The sequence below is a fragment of the Chionomys nivalis genome, chromosome 1, assembly GCF_950005125.1.
Source record: "Chionomys nivalis chromosome 1, mChiNiv1.1, whole genome shotgun sequence".
NCBI lineage: Eukaryota > Metazoa > Chordata > Mammalia > Rodentia > Cricetidae > Chionomys > Chionomys nivalis.
In genome coordinates, this window is record NC_080086.1 from 102,237,269 (window position 1) to 102,262,124 (window position 24,856).

Sequence of the window (24,856 nt, forward strand, 5' to 3'; positions counted from 1 at the left end):
ACTTGATTTTGCTGGAGTTTATTATCTCATGAAGGATATAAGAGAATCACAGAATTTTTTTTTTTTAAAAAAAGGTAGAATGTGATATTTACCTTTAAAAAGATTATTCCAGTGGATGTTCTGCTGAGACTGGTAAGCAAGCAGGAGTCCCCGAAAACTGTTAAATATTGGAATCAAATGTTAAAAGTGTTTGAGAAACGTCTTGGTACACCCACATGTAATGATGAAAATTACAACTGTCACAGTTTGCTCAGGTTTGAGGTTTTGCCTGGGATGAAATAACAAAACCAGGAAAGCTCAGGCAAATAAAGATGGGTTGGTCACCTCCCTAGTCATAATGTTTTAAAACTTTTTAACATTCTGAACAAAATAAGGCTAATGCACTGGAGGGATGGTTCAGTCATTAGAGCACTGACTACTCTTCCAGAGGATCCAGGTTGGATTCTTCGTACCCACATGGCAGTTCATCACCATCTGTAATTCCAGTTCTGTGAATCCACTGCCCTTTTCTGGCCTCTGTGGGCACCTTCTCTGACCTCTGTGGGCACCAGGCACACATGTGTTGCACAGACAAACATTTAGACAAAATACTTATACACACAAAATTAAAGAATATATGTTTTTTGGGCTGGAGAGATGGCTCAGAGGTTAAGAGTACTGGCTGCTCTTTCAGAGGTCCTTAGTTCAATTCCCAGTAACCACATGGTGGTACCAACCATCTATAATGAGATCCAGTGCCCTCTTCTAGCCTGCATGCAGAACACTGTATAATTATAAATAAATCTTTTTTAAAAGTTTATATGTTTTTTTCAAAAAGAGTATCAGGGATTAAAAAAAAACTTATTCATGTTTATAGATGGTGGGAAGAATACACCTGAAAGATGGTTCAGTAGTTAAGGCACTTGCTGCCAAGCCTGCTGACTCACATGGTGGAAAGAGAGAACCAACTCCCACAAATTGTCCCCTGACCTCTCATGTATCACCTGGCATTAGTGCACATGAGCACACACAATAAATGAGTATAATAAGTAGTTTTTTAGAAGATAATGTATAAATTACGACATTGAGCTCTTATATTATCTTTGCAAATAAGAAGAGAAGAGATATTTCTTTTTAAAAGAAACAATATTAGCTGGGCGGTGGTGGCGCATGTCTTTAATTCCAGCACTTGGGAGGCAGAGGCAGGTGGATCTCTGTGAATTCGAAGCCAGCCTGGTCTACAAGAGCTGGTTCCAGAACAGGCACTAAAGCTACACAGAGAAACCCTGACTCAAAAAACAAAAACGAAAGCAAACCAACCAAACAACAAAAAAACCCAATAGAATATAATCATTGTAGAAATGTAAGTGGGATGAAGAGGTCCGTGTTGTGACTCTAGTCCTGACAGAGCTCAGACTGGGCACCTTCTATGCAGAGGCAGAGGTGTGGCTGCCCAGCAGCAGAATAAGTGCTGCACCTAGAATGTTCATTTATATAAGACACAATGAATTAAGGTGGAATGCAAAAAAGTCTTTCCTTCTGTCTTTCCAGGTTATTAAGTGACTCTCCACCCTGTAGAGAAAACGATGCAATACAAACAAGGAAGAGTGAAGTATGTATACATTTTTACTATGTTATTTACTTTAGGTATGTGTTCAAATACTCATAACCACTGATTGTCTTCAAATACAAATTTTATTTTTTGTGTATGAGTGTTTTGCCTGCATTTATGTCTGTTCACTATGAGCACACACTGTTAGTGGAGGCCAGAAGAGAGGGGTCGGAGCCCCTGAAAATAGAGTTACAGTCTTACAAGTGAATTCTGGGAACTGAATCCAAATCCTCTGCAGGACAGTCAATAGTACTCTTAACCGCTGGTCCGTCTCATCGTATCACTAGTTTCATTATGCCACTAATTTTTTTTTTGAAGTTCACTTTATGACTTATGAGATACCATTCTTTGGGTGTAAGGTGCTGTGTTCAGCACAACTTTGAAGTAATTCTTTTATGTGAATATGTGCTTCTAGCTTCATTTAGTAGCAAGAATGATAAATTTATAAACAGATGTAATGGCAGGTAGAAGACGTCATGATCTTAGTGCTGTGAAAGTGTGTGTATCAAGCAGTGGGGCATGGAAGTGGGAGAGTGATACAGATCTTGAGTTCCTGTTTGCTAGTGTATTTATATAAAGAACAGTTAATCGGAGTGTTAAAGTATCTTGTGACTGATACACATACAAGTCTAAGTTACAGTGCTAATTTTTCTTAAAACTTAACAAAAGGTAGAAGAGCCTGTTGAATATTTTTGGGATGACATACATTAATGAACTTTTATAAAATATAACAAGCATTGAAATGTTTTTTTCTTTTTTTTCTGAATAGGAAAGTCAGGAGGTACGTTGTCAAATACACTGAAAAGGAGAAAAGCTCATGTTTTAATCTAGTCATAGTCTGCTTCCCATTTGGAGTACTGCGTCTACCCAAGAGACTTGCCGTCCTTTTCTCTACCAAGTACCCTTTTATTATTTTTCTTACAAATCTATTGTTTAAAATGAATTATGTAATTTTTTGTTCTTATTTATCAAGGGCATGTAATAGTATGTTTAGGGTATTATAGCAGTTAAAAGTGCTTATCTTGACTCACTCATTAACTCATTTCTTTAAAAAAAGAATAGTTGTTTCAAAATGGTTTGTTTGGTGTGTATGCACTAAAAAGGATAAAGATAGTTGACTTTACTTACCTGTTTAGTGTATGTGAACATGATTGGATGTGTTTATATGTATACGCTTGTGTGGAGGCTAGTAGTCACTATCTTCCTCAATCCTTTATATACTTTTCTTGTATCCGTCCATCCATCCATCCATCCATCCATCCATCCATCCATCCATCCATCCATCCATCCATTTTTGGAAAAGGGTCTCGATGTACCTGGAGTTCAGAGATTAAGCCAGACTGACTGGCCAGCAACCCCAAAGAGCCGCCTATCCTTACCACACTTTCCTCCAACCCCCCCCCCCCCAGCCCAGTACTGGAGTAAGCATCCATGACTTGATTTTGTTGTTTTGTTTTATTTGGTTGGTTGTTGCCTTGGCTGACCTGGAGCTCACCCTCTAGACCAGATTGGCCTTTGCCTGCCTCAACCTCTCCAGTACTAGAGACAAACATGCCTTGACTTTCCTTTCCCATGTATGTTAGGATCCAGAGTCAGATCCTCATGCTCGTTCAGTAAGCAGCTTACTGACTGAGCCATCTCCTCAGCTCTTAGCCTATACTTGTTTTGGACAATAGAGGAGTTTCTTGATTGTTTGTTGTTTTTAAGATGAAAAAAATGTTTAAAAAAAAATCCCAGAGAACATACTCATTAGAAGCCTTGTGTTATCATTTTTTTCTTGACCTGAATATTCACCTTTCTGAATTTCAGTTAATAAGGTGGGTGGATATAACACTACTGTGTTGAGGCCTGGAACTCAATATGTAGAGTAGGCTGATCTTGAGCTCCAAGAAGTGCTCCTTCATCTTCCTCCTGAGTGGTTTAAAGGCATGTGCTGCCACATGTAGGAGACATTGTCTTATGTATTTTGTTCCTGCTAATGGAACAACACTTGTAAAGTGCCTGGTATTTATTGCATCTAAGGTACCATAGGATCTCAAAAAGTTAAATCCTTAAAACAGGAGGGAAGGGAAAAAAAGGAAGGAAGGCGCAAGTGGACATACCTTTAATTCTGTCACTCAAAAGTAAGGCAGGTGGATCTGTGAGCTGAACTCCAGCTTGACTACATAGCATTTCCAAGCTACTCAGAGCCTGCCTGAGATTTGAGATCCTGTCTCAAAAAACAAAGAAAAGGCTCTTTGGAGCTGGAAGATGTCTCAGTAGTTACGAGTGTTTATTGCTCATGTAGAGGACCTGTGTTAAATTCCCAGGACCCACATGGCAGCTTCAGTTGGAAGGGATCCAATGCCATCTTCTGGCCTCCAAGAGCTCCTTTACAGATGTGGTACACTTAAAGAGTAATAGTAAATATTTTTAAAGGGATATTTCAAATGTGTTATTTAGTAGTTTTTATCATTTTAACTTGTCTTAAAATAGCTAATGTGAACTAAAAGGATTTGATAGAGGATTAGCTATCATTTACTCAAGATGCATTAAATCCTTAATCCTTCATAGTATTGTTCCTATCACTGTGTAGTAAATCACAAAAGAGTTTATTTCTGTAAATGTGTTCATACCTGTATGTGTACTGTGAGGGTGCTTTCCCTCTAAGCCAGTCACACTAGCAGTACCAATCCTGTGCTCTTACAGAGAGTTCAGTAAGTGGAAAGGCTAGTAGGGATCGCTGTTTTCTTTAAGCTGCTCATCTCTGTGATCAAAGCTTATAATTTATTATATTTTATATTTTTGACAGATTCAGAAAAAGTTGTATGCACTAGAAGAACACCTTAGCAGTGAGTTGCAAGCTAAGGAGGAGCTGGAACAGAAGTGCAAGTATGTGCCAAGCAGTGCGTTTTAAAATTGAAGTTTAAATACAGCACTGAAAGTGAAAAGCGCAAATTAATTATACAGATGTTTTCTCAATTAATAGACTGTACTTTTACCATAAACTAGAATTATTTTATTTACTGCTTCTTTCTAAAATTCTTTAGATCTATTAATACTCGCCTAGAGAAAACGGCAAAGGAGCTAGAAGAAGAGGTAAAAATTTCTTGTACTTTATTAACATTTTTTGGCACTAAAAATCTTTGATACCCACTTAGCTGCAGAGTTCTCAGAGGTCTTGCCATCCATATCAGTAAAACCTACTTGTGTCGTAAATGAACAAGATGGAGATCACTGCAGGGTGACTTGCTATGCCAGTTTGAGTTAATTTAATGTGGGTAGTTCATGTTTTTTTTTTTCTTAAAAGTTTGAGGTATGTAAATGCCATAATGAAACTATTACTTTGCATACTAACTTTAAAATTTTTAAAAACTTGCTTTTATATGATTACTAAAATGGCTGGTGTGCTTTAAAAACAGGAAGTTTTTTTTTTAAGTTTTGATATTAATAACATTTTAGGTTCGTTGGATTAAATAGTGATGGTTCATTAGTGATAGAAAGTTTCAGAGAGCATGACTGTTAATAGTAAAATAAATTAAGTATTAAGGGTTGTCTTAGTTACGGTTTCTATTCCTGTGACAAAAACACCACAAACGAAAAGCAAGTTGGGGAGGAAAGGGTTTATTTGGCTCACACTTTAGCGTTGCTACAGAGCATCCCCAAAGGAAATCAGGACTGGAGCTCAAACAGAGCAGAAACCCTGGAGGAGGTGCTCCTTACTAGCTTACTTCCCCTGGCCCTCTCAGCCTACACGCTTATAGAAGCCAGGACCACCTGCCCAGGGATGGTACCATCCACCATGGACTGGTCTTCCCTCAGTGATCACTAAATGAGAAAATACCTTACAGCTGGATCTCAGGAAGGCATTTTTCTCAATTAAAACTCCTTTCTTTCTGATGACTCTTGCTTGTGTCAAGTTAACACACAAACCCAACCAGTACAAGGGTCTGATTATTTCATTGTAGTATGCTATTTTGCAAACATGGGAACATTATAATTTTAACAAAACAGTGATAGCCTTTTGAGATCACTGATGGGTTTTGATCTGTTTTCTCTGCCTGTTTCCTTTTGATAATAATGTTAATCGTTTCAGATTACCTTTAGGAAAAATGTAGAGTCAGCACTGAGACAGTTGGAAAGAGAAAAGGCCCTTCTTCAGCATAAAAATGCAGAATATCAACGGAAAGCTGATCATGAAGCTGACAAGAAACGGAATTTGGAAAATGATGGTTCGTGATATAAAATAATAAATGTTTAAGAAAAATATTGTGTGTATTTGTTATATTGAAGCTTGCTGCTAAAATGCTTTGTTCATAGTTAACAGCTTAAAAGATCAACTTGAAGATTTGAAGAAAAGGAACCAGAGCTCTCAGATATCCACTGAGAAAGTCAATCAACTCCAGAAACAGGTAGGTTGGTTTGTGTGTAAAGTGCTGAGTTTATCCATGCCTGTTAATGCTGATTGCAATGTTGCTAAGCCCTTAGCTCTAACACTTAAGGGGATGATACTTGGAATTTTTATTTAAGTAGTTTGGTAACAAGCTGATAAATTGATGTTCTATGCTATTTATTATGTTACATCTGTGGTAATCTGTTTGCTTTTGAATTGGCTAACAGCTGGATGAAGCTAATGCTCTGCTACGAACAGAGTCCGATACTGCAGCACGGTTAAGAAAAACCCAGGCAGAAAGTTCCAAACAGATTCAGCAGCTGGAGTCTAACAATAGAGATCTACAAGATAAAAACTGCCTACTTGAGACTGCCAAGTTAAAGCTTGAAAAGGAATTTATCAATCTTCAATCAGCTCTAGAATCTGAAAGGAGGGACCGGACCCATGGATCAGAGATAATTCATGATTTACAAGGTATAAAGCAGTGGTTGCATTTGATTTGATTTTTTGATAATTCATGATTTTGAAATAACTTTAATTGAATAATGTATTGCAGTAACCTGGGTTTGTTGTTTGTCTTGTTTTTTGTTTTCCAAGACAGGGTTTCTCTGTGTAAACCCAGGTATCCTTGAACTTGCTCTGCTGGCCTTAAACTCAGAGATCTGTCTGCCTGCCTCTACTTGGGGTTAAAGGTGTGGGCCACCTCTCCTGGCTTTTGTTTTTTTTAATGTAGTTTTCTGTTAGTAAAGTTAGAGCCTGGGGCTAGAGAGACAGCTTAGCTGTTTAAAAGCAGTTATTGATTGCTAAGTTCAGTTCTTAGCACTTCTACTGGGAGGCTCACAACTACCTGTAACTCCAACTTCAGAGATTCCAGCTCCTTCTTCTGGCCTCTTTGGACATGAAACTCACATGCACAAATTCATCCTCAGACACAAACACAGACACATAATTAAAATAAAAATTGCAAAATTAAATTAGAACATTAAAAGTATATTGATTAAAATTTTGTGAGTAAAAGATGTACTTTTAAATAGTATTTTTTAAATTTGGATGGTCAGTTGAGTTTTAGCTAAATTAGCTTTTAAAGTACTGTTCTGATAGGTTATAAAACTCTTGCTCAGGAGAGATGGCTCAGAGGTTAAGAGCACCGGCTGCTCTGCCATAGGTCCTGAGTTCAATTCATAGCAACCACATGGTGGCTCACAACCATCTCATCATGACACCTGGTGCCCTCTTCTGGCCTGCAGGCGTACATGCAGGCAGAACATTGTATACAAAATAAAATCTTAAAACAAAAACAAACAAACAAAAAAAAACTCTTGCTCACAAGTAACAACTCTAAAATATGAGGTAGATAATTCTTAATTGAATGCATGCTGAGTATGTTACTTTAAAGAATGTTTGAATTTTTAGGTAGAATATCTGGGCTGGAAGAAGATCTGAAGACTGGCAAAGCCTTGCTAGCAAAAGTAGAGCTGGAGAAGAGACAGCTGCAGGAGAAGCTTGCTGACCTAGAGAAGGTAACCACAGCACATTACACTTTGTGTGTGAGAAGAGGACAATGCGATTTCAGATAAGAAAAGTTACCAGGGCTGGAGAGATGGCTCAGAGGATAAGAGCACTGGCTGCTCTTCCAGAGGTCCCGAGTTCAATTCCCAGCAACCACATGGTGGCTCACAACCATCTATGAGATCTGGTACCCTCTTCTGGCCCACAGGGATACATGCAGGCAGAATATTATATATATATAAAAGAAAAGTTACCAAAATAAGGAACTAATTAGCTAGAATGTTTTCATATATAATAGACTTTTCTATTTGAACTATATAAACAAGAGCTATAACTTTAATACCATATAGGCAGCCTTTGGTATGCTGAATTATATGAACAAAGGGACTCAGTGCTTTTTTAATGGACCCAGGGGAAATTCAAACTTTCTTCAAAAATTTTTATTTTATTTTTTTTTTTATATTTTATGTATGAGTGCTCTGCATGTATGCCTGCGTGCCAGAAGAGGGCATCAGATCTCTATAGATGGTTGTGTGCCACCATGTGATTGCTAGGAATTGAGCTCAGAACCTCTGGAAGAACAACCAGTGCTCTTAACCCCTGAACCTTGTCTCTAGCCCCAGAAATTCAGACTTTCTAAGATAAGTATTTTGTTCTTTGAGATTTTCATACAGTGTAAGAAAATTGAAGTTTTGACTGGGATATCTTAATATTACAATAATAATACAAAATTAAAATGTGACTTATACTAGGTAGTGATGGCACACACTGACTTACAGTGAGTTTCAGAACTGTTAAACAGAGAAACCTTATTTCGAAAAACCTCAGGGGAAATATATGACTTGTGGCATTCAGAGGCTTTTTTTTTAAATTCTGTGGAGCCAGGGATTATTTCTAGTTAATATTTTATTTTCATTTGTTTATTATTATTATTATTATTTTTTTTTTTTTTTTTCCCGAGACAGGGTTTCTCTGTGGTTTTGGAGCCTGTCCTGGAACTAGCTCTTGTAGACCAGGCTGGTCTCGAACTCACAGAGATCCACCTGCCTCTGCCTCCCGAGTGCTGGGATTAAAGGCGTGCACCACCACCGCCCAGCCATTTGTTTATTCATTGATCTGAATATTTAATGTTTTCTAGAGTAGAAATATTAGGATGCAGTGTTGCTTTAAATAATATCACAGTCTGATAGATAATTTTAAAAGTGATAATAAGCTGGTTGTGGTGATACAAACCTTTGATCCCAACACTGGGGAGACGGAGGCAGGTCGATCTCTGTGAGTTCAAGGCTAGCTGCTGGGGACTACCTGGTGAATCCCAGGCTCAAATAATAAAAGTAATTAAGCTCCTATGTCAGCGGTTCTCAGTCTGTAGATTGCAGCCCATTTGGGAGGTAGAACAACACTTTCACATATCTAAGTCCATCAGAAATACAGATATTTATATTATGATTCATAACAGCATCAAAATTTCGGTTACGAAGTAGCAATGAAAATAATTTTATGATTGGGGGTCATCACAGCATGAAGAACTGTATTAAAAGGGTTTCAGCATTAGAAAGGTTGAGAACCACTGGCCTAGGTAATTCTAATGTTTTGTATGCAAACAAAATACTAGCTGTTCGTACACAGTATGCCTTTCAGGTGTAGAAAGTGATCTCTGACCTGGTATGTCAGAGAGCTGGGCAGGTAAAGAGGCAGACTCTAGCTGGAGGGTAGCCGCTTGAGCAAAGCTGAGGGTAGGGAACAGTAATGGTATGATTTTGCTTGTTTTGTTAGTATTTCTGGAGTGAGTCATGAAACTAATCCTTTAAGGGTGAGATAATAGATACTTCAGGTTTTGCTAACTGTGTATACTCTGTGTTATAAATCCTGGCGCATATATTGAAAATAGACTGCCTTCTATTATCCAGGTCTTTCAGACTTAGAACATGTCTGGTTGGGCATGTAGCTCAGTGGTAGAGTGCTTACTTGGCATGTCCAAAACCCTGAGTTCAATCCCCAGCATCACAGAAAAAGACCTACTATTTGGGTAGTAGAACATCATGAGGTTTGTTGTTTAATGTAGCTAGATTGCAAGAATTACTCTTTTGGTGGTTGGTGGGGTGGTGTTTTAGAGATAGGGTTTCTCAGGGTAGCCCTGGCTGTTCTGGAACTCTGTAGACCAGGCAGGTCTTGAACTCACAGTGATCTGCCTGCCTCTCCCTGCTGAGTGCTGGGATTAAAGTTCTAGCCACTACACATAGCTATTATTATACATTTCTAAAGTTCAAAAAATAATGTTTTAGGAAGAGAGACCTTATGTGTAAAGAATACCAGAGTCCTACAACTGGAGAGATCCAGGTTTGGTTCCCAGCACTCAGAAGGTGCCTCATAACCACCTGTAATTCCAGTTTCAGGGATCTGTCCCCTCCTTCTGACTTACATGGGTACCAGACGCATGTGGTAAACACACATATATGGAAGCAAAATACACATACGCTTAAAGTAAAATAGCTAATTAGAAAAAAAGTAAAACTAGCACCTGAGAAGCAGTTGGGGAACCTTGAGATTGGCAGGAAGGTGAGAGCTGGTTAGGGAGAGCAAGGGTGTCCATTGTCAACAGCATCGGTGGGTAGTATCAGGGCTGCAGGTTAGAATCAGAAGAGGAGAGCACAAGAAGTATTGTATGGTAAGAAAAGCAATCTTGTCTGATCGTTGAAATTAGACGCTCAGTTCATATTTCAGATGGTGGCAGAGACCAGCTGTTATGTCACAGGAAACTCAGAGAAGGCAAGGAAGATGCTGAACATTCTTAGACTGTTTAAAAGAATTTTAAAAGTCTTTGAAATTCTGTTAATAATCACCATGAACAATGTTTATTAGGAAAAGAGCAACATGGAAATCGATATGACATACCAACTGAAAGTGATACAACAGAGTTTAGAGCAAGAAGAAGCTGAGCACAAGACCACAAAAGCACGGCTGGCAGATAAAAACAAGATCTATGAATCCATTGAAGAAGCTAAATCAGAAGCCATGAAAGGTATGCACTGTGAGGTGTGTTCCCATTCTAGAGTCAGTCCTCACTTTTACAAAATATGGTATTTGTTTATATTGCCAAGTATTGGGAGCTGAAAGGAAAGAAATTATCGGGGAAACTTTATATACTTCCTTTTTTTTTTTAAAACCTTTATATCATTGCAATAGTTTCTAAGAAACTAAAGCCCAAATGCAGAATCATTCTACCATATTTTTAAATCTGAAAGAAAGTGATGTTTCAGTGACATTGATGCCATAAGGTGTATGATGTGATGTTCTATACTGATTTGGGAAATATGTTCTTTGACATAAGTTTACTGTAGTTTGACATTTCCCTAGCTGTGGTACAAAAGTATTAATAGTTATATAAGATCAAAATTTACATAATAGCTAGTCCATCTAGAACAGTGGTTCTCAACCTTGTTATGCTGTGGCCCTTTAATATAGTTCCTCATGTTGTGGTAACCACAACCATAACATTAATTTTGTTACTGCTTCATAACTATAATTTTGCTACTGTTATGAGTCATAGTGTAAAATATCTGTGTTTTCCAATGGTGTAGGCCACCATTGTGGAAGGGTTATTTGATCCTCAGGGGTCGTAATTGAGAACCACTGAGCTACACTATTCAGTTCACTGAGTGTTTTGGATTCTGACGTACTAAAGGTGCCAGTCAGATTTTATTAAAGCCATGTGATACTAATAGATCTGAATGTTAGCTTCCACAAACCAATCTTTGCCTTAGCCTTGTCTTAGGATTGTTTGTTTTCTAACTTTATTAATAGATTTGAAATTTCACAAATAATCAATATTTGAAAATATTTTTGTCCAAGTCTTAAAACTCTGGATCAGAAGTTTCACTTCTTATTAAGATACGAATAGCTTAGAAGTAGCCTTTCACTCTTTAAATATAATTAAGATTTAGATTTTCTTATTACAACCAACTTAGATTAAAACACTAATTCAAACAAGTCGTGAACAATGGTGCACTCCTTTAATCCCAGCACTCAGAAGGCAGAAGCAGATGGGGTCTCAGCTATACAGCTACACTGGGCTACACAGTGAGACCCTGACTAACAGAAAAGAGAGAGAGAGAAATGAGACAGGTGCTTTACTTAAGAAGGTCTAATCTGAAGAGATTAAGTTAATAGACTTAAGTTAATTAAGTTAATTTCCTTGTGTATGGCGTAGAAGAGAATTAAGTTGCTTTTGAGGTTTAATTTATATGCAATAAAGTGTAAATAGTTTTGATGTTTGTGTTACACTCATGTAGCTACCACCAAAGCAAGATGTAGAATATGTCTACCAACTCAGTAAGTTTTCTTGTGCTTCTTTCTATTCTCTACACCAATATATGGTTTTTTTAAATGAATATTTTTTATTTATTTATTTTGAGTAAGTAATTGCATTTCTTTTTTGATTATTTTTTAAATTGACAAAAATAAAACAGTTCAATATAACTTTTGTTTCCATTGGTTCCTTGGAACACTAATACATGATATGTGATGACTTCCTTACATTTTTATGCATAGGCCTCCATCATTTAAATATTATAGATGTCTTTCAAGCCTGAATCTAAAATTCTTGCTCTTTCTACTACATGTTATCACCTCCGTAGACTTAAGAACATGTCTTGAACAAGTAATTATTGCCAATATGACCTTGTCTAATTCCCTGTAAAGGGATAATGATGGTATTACTAGGTTGTAAAAGTCAAGTGCTATTGTACATGTACAATAACTAGAAATACTGTCTACTTACTAGCATGTAGAGAATGTTTCATTTATCTGTGCACACTTTTAAAGACCCTTCATTAAATATTTTCAGTTCTGGCCATGGAGATGGTGATATCAAATGCAGGCAAGCATGGCAGCCACCAGTAATCCCAGCACTCAGAAGACAAAGAAGGGGAATCCCTGGGGCAAGCTCACTAGCTAGACAAACCAGAATTAGTGGGCTCCACATTCACCCACTCAGAGGCCCTGCCACAGTATACAGTGGGGAGCAGATGAGGAAGATACCCAACAGCAGCTTTAAGCCTTTATACATATGTGAACATTCTTTAAAAAAAGGCCTGAAAATTAATGGATTACATTCTTACCTAATGCAACTATAAATAATAGTTGTATGTTAAACATTCGGTGTGAGAGGGCAAAGGACTCCTACTTTGGTATGAATTGAAATACTAATCAAAAGATTAACTAAAATTTACCTTTAGAATTGAACTTACTTGGTTAGGGGTACACTTTGTTGATCACCTTAAGATGAAAAAAATGCTTTTAAAAGATTATTTTTCTGATTGATAAGTTAGGTTTATTGCAAGTCATTTTTAAAAAAATGAAGGAGAATATAACTTAAAAAAGCAAAGATTACTTACTAAGTAAGCTAATACTTTGTAGATTTACTCCATTTTCTCCTAACATTTTACTAATTCTTAAAAAAAAAAAAACCTGTTAAATGTTATTCAGCACTTACCTAGTGCCTACCATATGTCTGGCATTATTTTAAGTCCTATATATGTATCAGCTTCAACACTTTTTTGCCATATGCTGGAGGTTAAATATCATTACCCTCCTAGATGGAAGAAATTTAAGGCCAGGGGACTGGAGAGATGGCTCAGAGGTTAAGAGCATTGCCTGCTCTTCCAAAGGTCCTGAGTTTAGTTCCCAGCAACCACATGGTGACTCACAGCTATCTGTAATGAGATCTGGTGCCCTCTTCTGGCCTGTAGGGATACACACAGACAGAATATTGCACACGCAATAAATAAATAAATAAATAAATAAATAAATAAATAAATAAATAAATAAATAAATATTTTTTTTTAGAGAGGAAATTTAAGGCGAAAGAAGTTCATTTACCTACTTAAATAATTAGTAAATGTCAGAGCCAAGATTTAAGATCAGAAAGTTGGGTTTCTGAGTCTTTCTCCCCAAACAAAATTTTTAACACCTGTGTAATAATATATGGAAAGAGAAGAGATGGAATCTGCCTGGAGTGCTTTCCAGTAGGAACAGTCACACTGTTTTTGTTTGTTTGTTTTGAAAGATGCCAGTGTCTTTTACACAGACAGGATTATCTTTTTTTCATAGATAGTAGTATTACAAGTAGTATAATAATTTTATATTGCAAAAATAAAACTCCCAATTTTCTAGCCTAAAATTTATATCTCAAGTATATTTGAAGTTATAAAAATGTTCAGTTAGAAACAAATAACAATATAGGACAGTACCACTTGCTCTTAATTAAAATACTGACATTTCAGACTCATAGTTGTGTCTACTTTCATTGTAATAGAAATGGAGAAGAAGCTATTGGAAGAAAGGTCTTTAAAGCAGAAAGTGGAAAACCTACTCCTGGAAGCCGAGAAAAGATGCTCTATATTGGACTGTGACCTCAAACAGTCCCAGCAGAAATTAAACGAGCTGCTGAAGCAGAAAGATGTGCTAAATGAAGATGTAAGTGTGCATTACACTAAGTAAAAATGAATGAACCAATAAGAAGCTCGTTTTATTGGATACATTTAATGGTGACTGCATTATTTAATTTTTAATTTTTTTTTCTTGTAATTTTCTATGGAGTCTGTTAGGTTTAATGATAGAGTAAATCAGTCATAAATGAATAATTTTAAGTTACTTAAAACTTAAAGATTATATTTAAAAATATTAGAAATATCTATATTTTAATGTGATATGATTAAGAAATTGTTGTTCTTGAGAAAAATCAAAATAATCTACTTAGATACTAAGTATACAATTTACTTTTTAGGTTAGAAATTTGACATTAAAGATAGAGCAGGAAACTCAGAAGCGTTGCCTTATGCAAAATGACCTGAAGATGCAGACTCAGCAAGTTAACACCCTGAAAATGTCAGAAAAGCAGATAAAGCAAGAAAATAATCATCTCATGGAAATGAAAATGAACTTGGAAAAGCAAAATGCTGAACTTCGAAAGTAAGTTAACTGGTTCAGATAGTTAGATTGATGGCTTCTGAGAAGTTTTGTGTGTTTATATAATTGTATTTATTTAAAATGAAAGCCAGGTTTGGTGATAATTCCTATAATCCCAACACTTGGGAGAGCAAAACAGATTGGAATTTCAGAGCCAACTTATATAGCAATGTGAAAGTAAAATAAACTGAAAATACAGGCACACACTGTATTAGCTATTGAATTAATGACATACGATGTGACATAGCCTCAGGAAAAGCTTGTGCACAGTGCTGAAGGATTAGTTTTCTTTGTGTGTGTGTGTGTCTGTTGTTTTTGGTCTTTTGTTGTTGTAACTGTTTTTATAGCTTCACTGCCTTGCCCTCGCTGGCTACAACCTCCCAGGCATCTTTTTTTCCCAGCCTCCGGAGTGCAAGGATTACACATACAAGTCACCACATATGGCTTTCAGTTGTTTGGATTTTTTTTTTTTTTTTTTTGATACATGGTCTCATAAAATTCTCCAGGCTGGCTTTGAATTCACAATCCCTCCTGCCTTGGCCTCCCAGTTGCTGGGATTACAGGTTCCGCTACCAGGCCTGCAGGGATGAGAGTTTGGAAGGCAGTGGTGAAGTTAGTGTGGCATGAAAATTACTTGATTGCAGGGATTCTTTGCAGAGTGAGTTTGAATGTATATCTTACTTTACTAAAGACTTGGACTTTCCATGTTCACAGAGAGCGGCAGGATGCAGACGGGCAGATGAAGGAACTGCAAGACCAGCTTGAAGCAGAGCAGTATTTCTCAGTAAGGCATTTCCTACAGAACCAGAGAATGGTTGTCTTCTAATTGAAACAAATACTTGTTTCACCTTCTTTGTATTTGTATTTTGGGTGTAGGCATGTATGTGTACCACGTGCATGCATGGTACCCTGGGAGTTCAGAAGAGGGTAAGATGCACAGCTTTTGTTTGTTTGCCCCTGCTTGCTTTGGTTTTAGGCTTTTTTTTTTTTTTCTTTTTAACAGACCTGCTGTATAGCCCATGCTGGTCTCCAATTTGCAAACTGTCTACCCTCTGAGTGCTGGAATTATAGTAGTTTACCATCACACCATAAGTATTTAGGTGGAATCTTACATGACTCATAAAAAGCAAACCGGGTTTGGGGATATAATTCATTGGTGAAATGCTTGCCTAACATGGGAGCATGGAAAGAGGTCCTGAGTTCAGTACCCAGTACCATAAAAAAGAAAAAGTGCTGGACAAAAGACTATAGATTCTCTAACAGGAATCCTTTATCAGTTGTGTACGATCCTTTATCAGCTTGGTAGTATGTGCTTATAGTTGCAGCTGCTAGGCAGTCTGAGGTGGGAAGAACTCTTGAACCCTCAAATTGAAGCGAATCTGGGCAACAGAAGGGGAGACATTGTCTCAAAACAACAAATGAGGTATTGTTGCTAGAACATAATCCTAAGCATAAACTATTACCAGCCTGTGAAGCTGGTTAAAAGCATCAAATTTTGGAAATTGTGCTTTTGTAAGGAAAGGAATAAAATTGTCATTTTGATATTTATGGGTTTTTTTTTTTTTGAGAGCACTTTAAAAATAGGAAGTATTTCCCTTCCCTCCTACCCTCCCTTCCTCTTTTAATGGCTTCCAAGACAGGGTTTCTCTGTGTAGGCCCAGCTGTCCTGAAACTCATTCTGTAGATCAGTCTGGCCTTGAACTAAGTAATTCATTGACCTGCCTCTGCTTCTTGAGTGTCAGACTTAAAGGTGTGTACTACCACCGTCCAGCAATGTGAAGTGTTTTCATGGAGTAGTTCCATTGATCTGTCACCTTAAAACAAACATAAAACAAACAAAATTAACCAGCAATGTTTTTCATCACCTCTTCATTTATACTACCAGCCTGTACATTTAACTGGAATTTTTGCTGTAATATTCAGTTGAAAATCATACTATATATATTAACTGGCTGTTTTAGGGGTTGAGTAGGAACTAGATGTAGGATATTCTGTCTACAGTGTACTTTGGCAGATAGCCAAATATTTGCTTAATTGGTGACGAGAAAATGGGAAAACTCACAAAATTATTAATTTCTCAGGAGCCCCAAATTACTCAACATTAAGAAAATATGTGTGTATATTGAGATTTTTTTTGCCTGGCTAGGCTTTGGATGTAAGTCATATTCTTGGTGATAATGGACACATTTCTGTTTTGCTGTTTAGACCCTTTATAAAACACAAGTTAGAGAACTTAAGGAAGAAAGTGAAGAGAAGACTAAGCTGTGTAAAGAGTTACAGCAGAAGAAGCAGGACTTACAGGATGAAAGGTAAGGGCGGGCCTTGTCCATGGGTACATGTCCTGTTCTCAGCCTTCTTTTTACCAAGTTAAAAAAAAAAAGTGATAAAGAATCAAGTAGAGAAAGACTTTTGATTTCATAATGAAAAATGGTCATTAAAATGCCATCTCCAAGGGATCTGGGACTTAGCTTGGGAAGACTGTGTGTTTAGAATATACGAGGCCTTGGGTTCAATCCTATTACCATATGCTTATATTTTTTATGGTATATCTCTGAAATACAGAGACTCTTTGGCTGCCCAGCTGGAGATCACCCTGACCAAAGCAGACTCTGAGCAGCTCGCTCGTTCCATTGCTGAGGAACAATATTCTGATTTGGAAAAAGAGAAAATCATGAAAGAGCTGGAGATAAAAGAGATGATGGCTAGACACAAGCAAGAACTTACTGAAAAGGATGCCACAATTGCATCTGTAAGTAAAATTCTTGGTGCTTTGGGTTTGTAATTAAATTATTGTGTCATAAAAATCTCAGAAACATTTAGGAGCTGTGTCAGATGTAAATTAAAAATTATCTGTATCTGTTAGCAAATGGTAACAGAGTCTAACTAAAGAAACATTTCAGAGAAAACTAAAACAGAAAGCAGTTGGTCTTGTGCTGTCAGACATGGAGCTACTGATTACCACAGTAAGGGGAGTGAACAGTCGACTAGAGGGAGGTGCGTGCACAAGACCTTGTGTTTGTGCATAGTAATAAAGCCAGTGCGAAAACACTCAGTCGGGAAGTGGGTTTGAAATAATGGGGTTTTATGTGAAAGGAATAATGGTCAATCTGACTAAGTAAATTAATTGTACCTAGCTTAAGGACCAGATATGAAAAATAGAAAGTTTAAGCTTTTAGAACCTAAAATCTCTATGTGACACAAGATAGCCTAAACAAAGAAAAGATACTGGAATATATTAAACAGCATTAATTTTTAGAATATATACATAATTCCTATAATTCATTAAATGAGGTGAAACAATTTAGAAGATAATTGGCCAAAAGAGATAGCGCAAATACATCAGTAGATGCTGTTCTCCAGCAAAAGGTCAGATGAATGCCATAGATTTGAAATACCCTTTATGTGACTGAAAATAAGCTGTCAGCTTCAAGTGTCTGGAAAATGACATTTTTCTTTACAATAAATGGAGAGTTAAAGTCAATATAATATCTGTAATTTTGTTAATAGTATGACCACTTCTGCTAAATTTTAAGTGTATGGTACCACCCAAAGAAAGTTCACACTAAGATAACTATGCTAAAGAAAATAGCACAATGCTTAGAGACACAGAGTGCTTATAACAGCAAACCCTTGCATCTCAATCGCTAAATAGGCGTAGAAGCTGGAGAGATGACTCAGTGCCTAAGAGCACTGGCTACTCTTCCAGAGGACCTGGGTTTGATTCCCATCACCCACATGACAGCTCATACTTGTCTTGTAGCAACTCTGTAGTTACAGGATTTTTGATGCCCCTTTCTGGTCTCTGAGGGCACTGCACACACATGCTACAGAGACATACATTCAGGTCAACACTTATATGCATTAAATTAAAATTAAAAATAACAGATGTGGTAGTACATGGCTGTAATTCCAACATTTGGGAAATGAAGGCAAGAGGGTCAGAAGTTGAAGAACACCCTTGTTTACACAGCAAGGTGGAGGCTAGCCTAGAATACATACAACTGTGTCTTAGCAAACAGAACCAAAATAGGTACATTAAATATGGTAGAAAGTGGAAGTAAACAGAAGTTGAAGCTAAGTGAATTTTATATATATGCAGGGTAATACAATTTGTTGTTCTTTATTTTTATCTCAGAATGACCCAGAATTCACAATCTTTGTCCTGCCTCCCCCTCCCCCTGGGTTTAGAAACATTATCTGGCATTCCCACATCTTAATTCTCACTATCCTTGGTCACTCTGTAGACCACACTGGCCTTGAATTTATAGACACCCTCCTGCATTGGTTTACTGAGTTTTAAGGTTAAGGGTATACCCTACCGTAGCAAATTTAATTCTTTATTGAGTCATAATTTATTTATTTGATTTGATTTGATTTGATTTTTGATACAGGGTTTCTTTCTTTAATAGTCCTGGTTGTCCTGGAACTAGCTCTTGTAGACCAGTGTGGCCTCAAACTCACAGAGATCCACCTGACTCTGCCTCCTGAATGCTGGAATTAAAGGTGTGCGCCACCACATATTATTTCTTGTGTTTATAATGAAAATGTGCAGTATTTGGTGGGAAAGTTGAGCATATATAATAAAACTTAAGGAAGGAAAGATAGAAGTACAATCTGAATGGAATATAGAAAAAGGATGTCAGCTTCGATAAAAACTCATTTTTTAATATTTTAAATAACATTTTGAAAGAAACTACAGTTTTTAAGCTTACTCTTCATGATTGGAACACAAGTCCTTTTTCTCCTTTTCTTGATTTATTAAGTGATTTTCTCATTTTTAAACAACTGCTAAGGATTTGTGGCAAAAGGGCAGATTTTTGGTTTTTTGGAATATGTAAGAAGTTTTGAGGGAGCAACAGTTTTATCCAGGGAAAGTCTAGTGTGGTAACACAAGGAGAGGTGAGAGGTGTTCTAGGGGGTCTCAATTTGGATTACTGTTTGACAACTAAAATTTTGTAAATTAATACGTTGGTTTTCCCCCCACTTGTGTTTCTTAGCTCGAAGAAACAAATAGGACACTAACTAGTGATGTTGCAAATCTTGCAAACGAGAAAGAAGAACTAAACAACAAGCTGAAAGACACTCAAGAGCGTATGTATTAGCAGGAAGAGAGCTTACTGTGAACATACCTAGTAGCTGTAGTTATTGGTGTAATTTTAATATCTCTTTTTTCAGAACTCTCAAAGTTGAAAGATGAAGAGATCAGTGCAGCAGCTATTAAAGCTCAGTTTGAGAAACAGCTGTTGACTGAGAGAACACTCAAGACTCAAGTACGTCACCAGAATGCAAATGCAATTTTGAATTTTGTTTTCATTCCTGTCACCTGTCACTTCTAACTCTATAGGGCAGAAACTGTGCTCATTGCAATATCAGTGTTTAAATAATTTCCTGGTTTACTTTTGTCAAGTTAGAAGAAATTTCATATGTCCCACATTCTTTCCCAGCTTTTTATTATTTGCTAATAGGCTGAAAAGTGTCAGGTGGTCTGAAAGGGCACATGTGATGATTGACACCTCTCTGCCAGCTCCCACAGTTGGATTTGTAGGAAAACATGTGGGTGCTAGTACTATTCTCTGTTGTTGGACAAAGTACTTTTTAGTGCCAAGGCAGAATTCACTTCCTCCAGATAGGAGGAGGAACATTTGCCCATTAAAATCTCTCTTGTAATAAAAGTTGGATTAGTGGAAAATGATATCAAGCATGTGATTTAGTGAGGAACACACCCAGGGCCTGGCATACGCTAGGCAAGCATTCTACCCAAGCTACACTCACAACTCTTCACTTTCAATTATCATTCTCAAAAGTCATGAGAATAAAAAAATATTTAGAATACAGGATGGATGCCATGGACCACCCCAGTCGAGTACTGGGATCCCTAGGACGAGGGTCCTTGAGGGCTTGGTGGTTAAGGATTTGGCGATGACAAATAGAATCAAACACAGAGGCAGTTTGAATCCGAGTGTATTTTGCAGCTTTCAAACAAGGATTTTTATACATAGTGAAACAGATACTGAAATTCTTAAAAGATGTGTTTAATGAAGCAATCACGGATAGAACAGATAATATCATTGTCATTTGGCAAAGTAAAACGTAAAATCATCCAAGGCTAATGGCACATATCCAAGAACAGGTTGATAAATTTTTATGGTCAATTATTGTTTAACAACTAGTATCTGGTCTTTGTAAATCTTCAAGATGTAAATTAAACTATTGATTCTTTTTGCTTAGGGCTTTCTCTACTATATACCTAGGCCCATTTTTGATGACATATGTACAGTCATATGAAATTTTTTTGATGGGAAAGTTTTAGACTATTTTAAAATTTTGAAAATAATTTATGAAATAAAGTGCTGGTTATACGGAGATAAGGTCATGGTTACTAACCATCTCAATGGATGTTTTCTTGCTTGAAGTCTCAGTGTAGGTTATCAGGAACATCTTGTAAATATGAAAAGAGAATAGAAGAAGATAAAACAAATGGCCATGAGAACTATGGCTTAATATTTCACTCCGGCCACGAGTTCCACCACCAGTTCCAGGAGGCCTCCTTCTTTTGAAGTTTTCACCTCAGTCTGTGGAACTTGTTACAGATTCTACTGGGGCCATTTCTACAAGCTAAAAGTGTTTTCTTTATAGCCCTGTGTATAGGAGAGGAATTACTGGTGACCATGTAGCTTGCAATTGGTGAGTTTCTGAGAAAACAGCAGCATAATTATTTACTAAATGCTTATTTTTTTTAAGGCTGTGAATAAGTTGGCAGAGATCATGAATCGAAAAGAACCTGTCAAGCGTGGTAATGACACAGATGTGCGAAGAAAAGAGAAAGAAAACAGAAAACTACATATGGAGCTTAAGTCTGAACGTGAAAAGTTGACGCAACAGATGATCAAATACCAGAAAGAACTGAATGAAATGCAGGCTGTAAGAACACGCTTACACTGAAAACATTTCTTTAAAACAGAATTATTTCCTTTTCTATGTGGTTGCAGAACATTTCTGTTAGCAATTATTACTGAACTATGGCCAACACTCATAATATTCATCTCATTTGTTAATATATTTTCTTACAGCAAATAGCTGAAGAAAGCCAGATTCGAATTGAACTCCAGATGACTCTGGACAGTAAAGACAGTGACATTGAACAGCTGCGTTCACAGCTGCAGGCCTTGCATATTGGTATGGACAGCTCCAGTATAGGCAGCGGACCAGGGGATGTTGAGCCTGATGATGGATTTCCAGGTACACATTCTTGGTCAGCCCTTGTATTTGCCTGACATACAGGTCATCTGATTGCTTTTAAGTTCCATGACCTGACTTTGCTCTTGCAAAAATATTGATCATTTCTTTAAGGGAAAACCTTTTTGGAGTAGCGATTCACATGACATTTTGGACTTGTTTTGTTAAAAATAGACATGTAATGAAATTGTAAATGTTTGGATGTTTAGCTCTTATGTGATGTAGTGTCTGTCTTTTAAGCTTTCGTTTTTTTCTCTTTCTCTGCTCTACCTTGCTTCTTACTTGTGGGCATTTAGTTCATATCACTCAGTCACACACTATGGAATCCATGTCCTTCACCTACCAACGTTCCTCTGCTTCTCTCAATATTGCCACTAAGCCTTCCAGTTTTCACACGCTTCTTGATTCTGACTCTGAAGACGATTCTTTGCCTTATTTACCCATTTCATCGGAGCCTAATGGTGCAGGTGACATCCTGAAAAATCTTCCTGTCTTTGGAGTTTTCCCAGCTATTTAATTTTATCTTTTTGAAAATTTTTTATGATAATAACTAACAATCCACTCATCAACATACTGTGTAGATGGAGTGAAAAACCTGCTGCATGAACTGCAATTTGATTTTAAAGCATTTTTCTAATAGCTTGTGATTGTATTTGCTAGATTGTTTGATTTTTAGCCAACTTTCCAGAAACAGAATGTTGTATATCCTTGAAAGTGCATGGCTTCATCTGTTTTCAGACAACTTTTCTGTAGTTCTGTAGCAAGAGTGACAGTATAGAAGAGAACAAAATCCTATGACTGCTTCAGAGATTGTGTTCAGGTTTTCACTGAATATGTACATGTCCATAGTGTGCACAGGGAACAATTCGGCCTGGTCCTTACCTGAAAAGCCTCCCAGGTGAAATAGTGAAGAGTCCAAGTGCATCTTCTGAACTCCCAGAGTTCTCAGTGATCTCTCTAGGCTCCAGTCTCCTCATGTGCCTGTGGGATAGAGTTCTGTTGTGGGGAGCTGTGGACATAGAGAGCTTGTGTAGAGCATCTAGTACAGTTGGAGCGTACAGTTAAAATCTGTAACAACTTGTAGTGTTAAAATATTCTCTTAGGACGACATCCCCCTTGCTAATTTCATTTGAAAAATACTAAATTTATAATAAGAGCCCCAGGACTTAAGATACTTTCTTTTGTTGATTTAAGATTTACTTATTTTGATATTTTAGAGCTTAGAAATTTTGGTTATATTGTTCCTTGTTAAACAGGTTTGCTATGTATTGTACACAATTAGAATAGTCATTCTAAAATTCCATATTTTCTGAACACATACAAGAGCTTTCTACTCAACAGTGCACTTTGCACCTCTAGTCATCCCCACAAGAAGAGTGGACTGCTTGGTGTAGACGTGCAGTAAAAAGATCTCAGTGGCTCTTGTGACGCTTTTCTCCTGAATTTTGCCAGTGCAAAATTTAATCAATAGAGTATTTGATGTTATAATTTGGAGTATTTATTTCTGATGTGACCTTGATTTTGTTTTGCGTTGCGGAATGTGCTTCTACTGATTATGCTTTATTATAGTAGTTTGGGTACTTTATGGTCTAAATTCTAAAGGGCAGGCTTGATTGGCTTGTGACTTCCACATTAAAGTTTTATTAAATTCTTCATTGTCGGGGAGGATCATTGTATTTATATTCATGTATTGTTTATTTACAGAATCAAGATTGGAAGGATGGTTGTCATTGCCTGTGCGGAACAACACTAAAAAGTTTGGATGGGTTAAAAAGGTAATCAGTACTTTTGAATGTGGTTCTTTTAGCTTCCGATTTAACTATAGCCATTTTCCTTCTGGAGTTGTAGGGTGGACATGCCTGCATGTCCGGACACATAAAACCTGCTTATGCTTTCTGGTGTGGATTGATGTGACTTTTTATCTGTGTAAAAGACTTACTCTCTGGGTCATTTCTAAAATGGGTTCTGAGGTCATAAATAGAAGTCTGTTCTTCTGGTGCTTTTGTGTCCTATGGGAAACTCCTCCAGATGTGATAGAAAGACCCTTGATACTTGATACTTGTGTTACCATGGCTGTTCATGTTTGATCAGGGTGGTGTGATTCTATGTGTAGATTCCAAATCTTAAAGTAGACACGGTTTCAGTTTCATTTGTTTCTTCCCCTCATTTACTTATTTAAAGCTTCTACAAATAAAAACCTGTTACCTTAAGGAAAACTTCTCTAAAACAGCATTCCTGCTTTTTATTTACTTTCATAGCATATGACTTTATCACAAATACAGAATCTCTTGTAAAAGAAAATACAGTGCACAGTAATTTGATAAGTTTCTCTCTTTCCTATTTTTAACAGTATGTGATTGTAAGCAGTAAGAAGATTCTCTTCTATGACAGCGAACAAGATAAAGAGCAGTCTAACCCTTACATGGTTCTAGATATAGAGTAAGTGTCCCATGTAAAGTCTGAATAATAGAGCCTTGTCCATCACAACAATCACAGCACACCTCTCATTCTCCTAGTGCAACAATTTTCCTTTGATTTCCTTTGTAGAAATGAAAGTTGATGGTATTTAGTGTGCAAGACATCTGTATTTCATGGTTTAATACACTATTATTTAAAGAAAGTTCAACTTGAAAATTTATCTTAAAAATTATTTAAACAATAGATGTACACCTTTAATCCTGACGTGAAAGGTAGATGCAGGTGGATCTCTGAAGGCAGCCTGGTTTACAATAGTGAGTTCCAGGACAGCCATAGTGAGATAGTGAGACAGACTCTGTCTCAAAAAAAAAAAAAAACCCAACCTTGTCGAAGATGCTGATTTTTAACTTCTGGCATAAAATGACCAATGTAATACAATCCTTGTGTAACGTTTTACTTACTCCTTTATTTAAAAACCTTTTATAGCAAGCTGTTTCATGTCCGGCCCGTTACCCAGACAGATGTATACAGAGCAGATGCTAAAGAAATTCCAAGAATATTCCAGGTAAAGATAGTGTTTGTGTTCTTTCTTATGTGACACGATCCTTTAGATCCCTTCCTTCACTGGCCTAGGACGGCCTCACATCCTCTCTTGTGTCACACCCCAGTTGAGATGGTTGGCTCTTTGCAGTGTTCTGCTTCTGTCTGAGGACAGCTCTGTCCTGATGGTGGTGTTTGCTAGTTTATGTTATGCCTCTGGG

At 37.0% G+C, this 24,856-nt stretch overlaps 1 protein-coding gene across 3 annotated transcripts in view; it reads left to right on the forward strand.

Moving 5' to 3' along the window:
• Rock2 (Rho associated coiled-coil containing protein kinase 2) overlaps positions 1-24,856 on the forward strand; it is a 104,808-nt gene that overhangs the window by 68,920 nt on the left and 11,032 nt on the right. For 2 of the 3 annotated variants that reach the window (XM_057790218.1, XM_057790219.1), the window contains exons 10-31: positions 1,531-1,591; positions 2,361-2,372; positions 4,383-4,462; positions 4,621-4,669; positions 5,667-5,802; positions 5,891-5,982; positions 6,191-6,437; positions 7,377-7,483; positions 10,335-10,494; positions 13,789-13,949; positions 14,260-14,444; positions 15,156-15,225; positions 16,647-16,750; positions 17,004-17,190; positions 19,439-19,532; positions 19,617-19,711; positions 21,183-21,362; positions 21,512-21,680; positions 21,974-22,144; positions 23,382-23,452; positions 24,028-24,116; positions 24,582-24,660. In XM_057790218.1, the coding sequence (XP_057646201.1) occupies positions 1,531-1,591; positions 2,361-2,372; positions 4,383-4,462; positions 4,621-4,669; positions 5,667-5,802; positions 5,891-5,982; positions 6,191-6,437; positions 7,377-7,483; positions 10,335-10,494; positions 13,789-13,949; positions 14,260-14,444; positions 15,156-15,225; positions 16,647-16,750; positions 17,004-17,190; positions 19,439-19,532; positions 19,617-19,711; positions 21,183-21,362; positions 21,512-21,680; positions 21,974-22,144; positions 23,382-23,452; positions 24,028-24,116; positions 24,582-24,660 (2,599 nt within the window). The remainder of the gene's footprint in view (positions 1-1,530; positions 1,592-2,360; positions 2,373-4,382; positions 4,463-4,620; positions 4,670-5,666; positions 5,803-5,890; positions 5,983-6,190; positions 6,438-7,376; positions 7,484-10,334; positions 10,495-13,788; positions 13,950-14,259; positions 14,445-15,155; positions 15,226-16,646; positions 16,751-17,003; positions 17,191-19,438; positions 19,533-19,616; positions 19,712-21,182; positions 21,363-21,511; positions 21,681-21,973; positions 22,145-23,381; positions 23,453-24,027; positions 24,117-24,581; positions 24,661-24,856) is intronic. The other variant, XM_057790220.1, reaches the window with a different exon arrangement.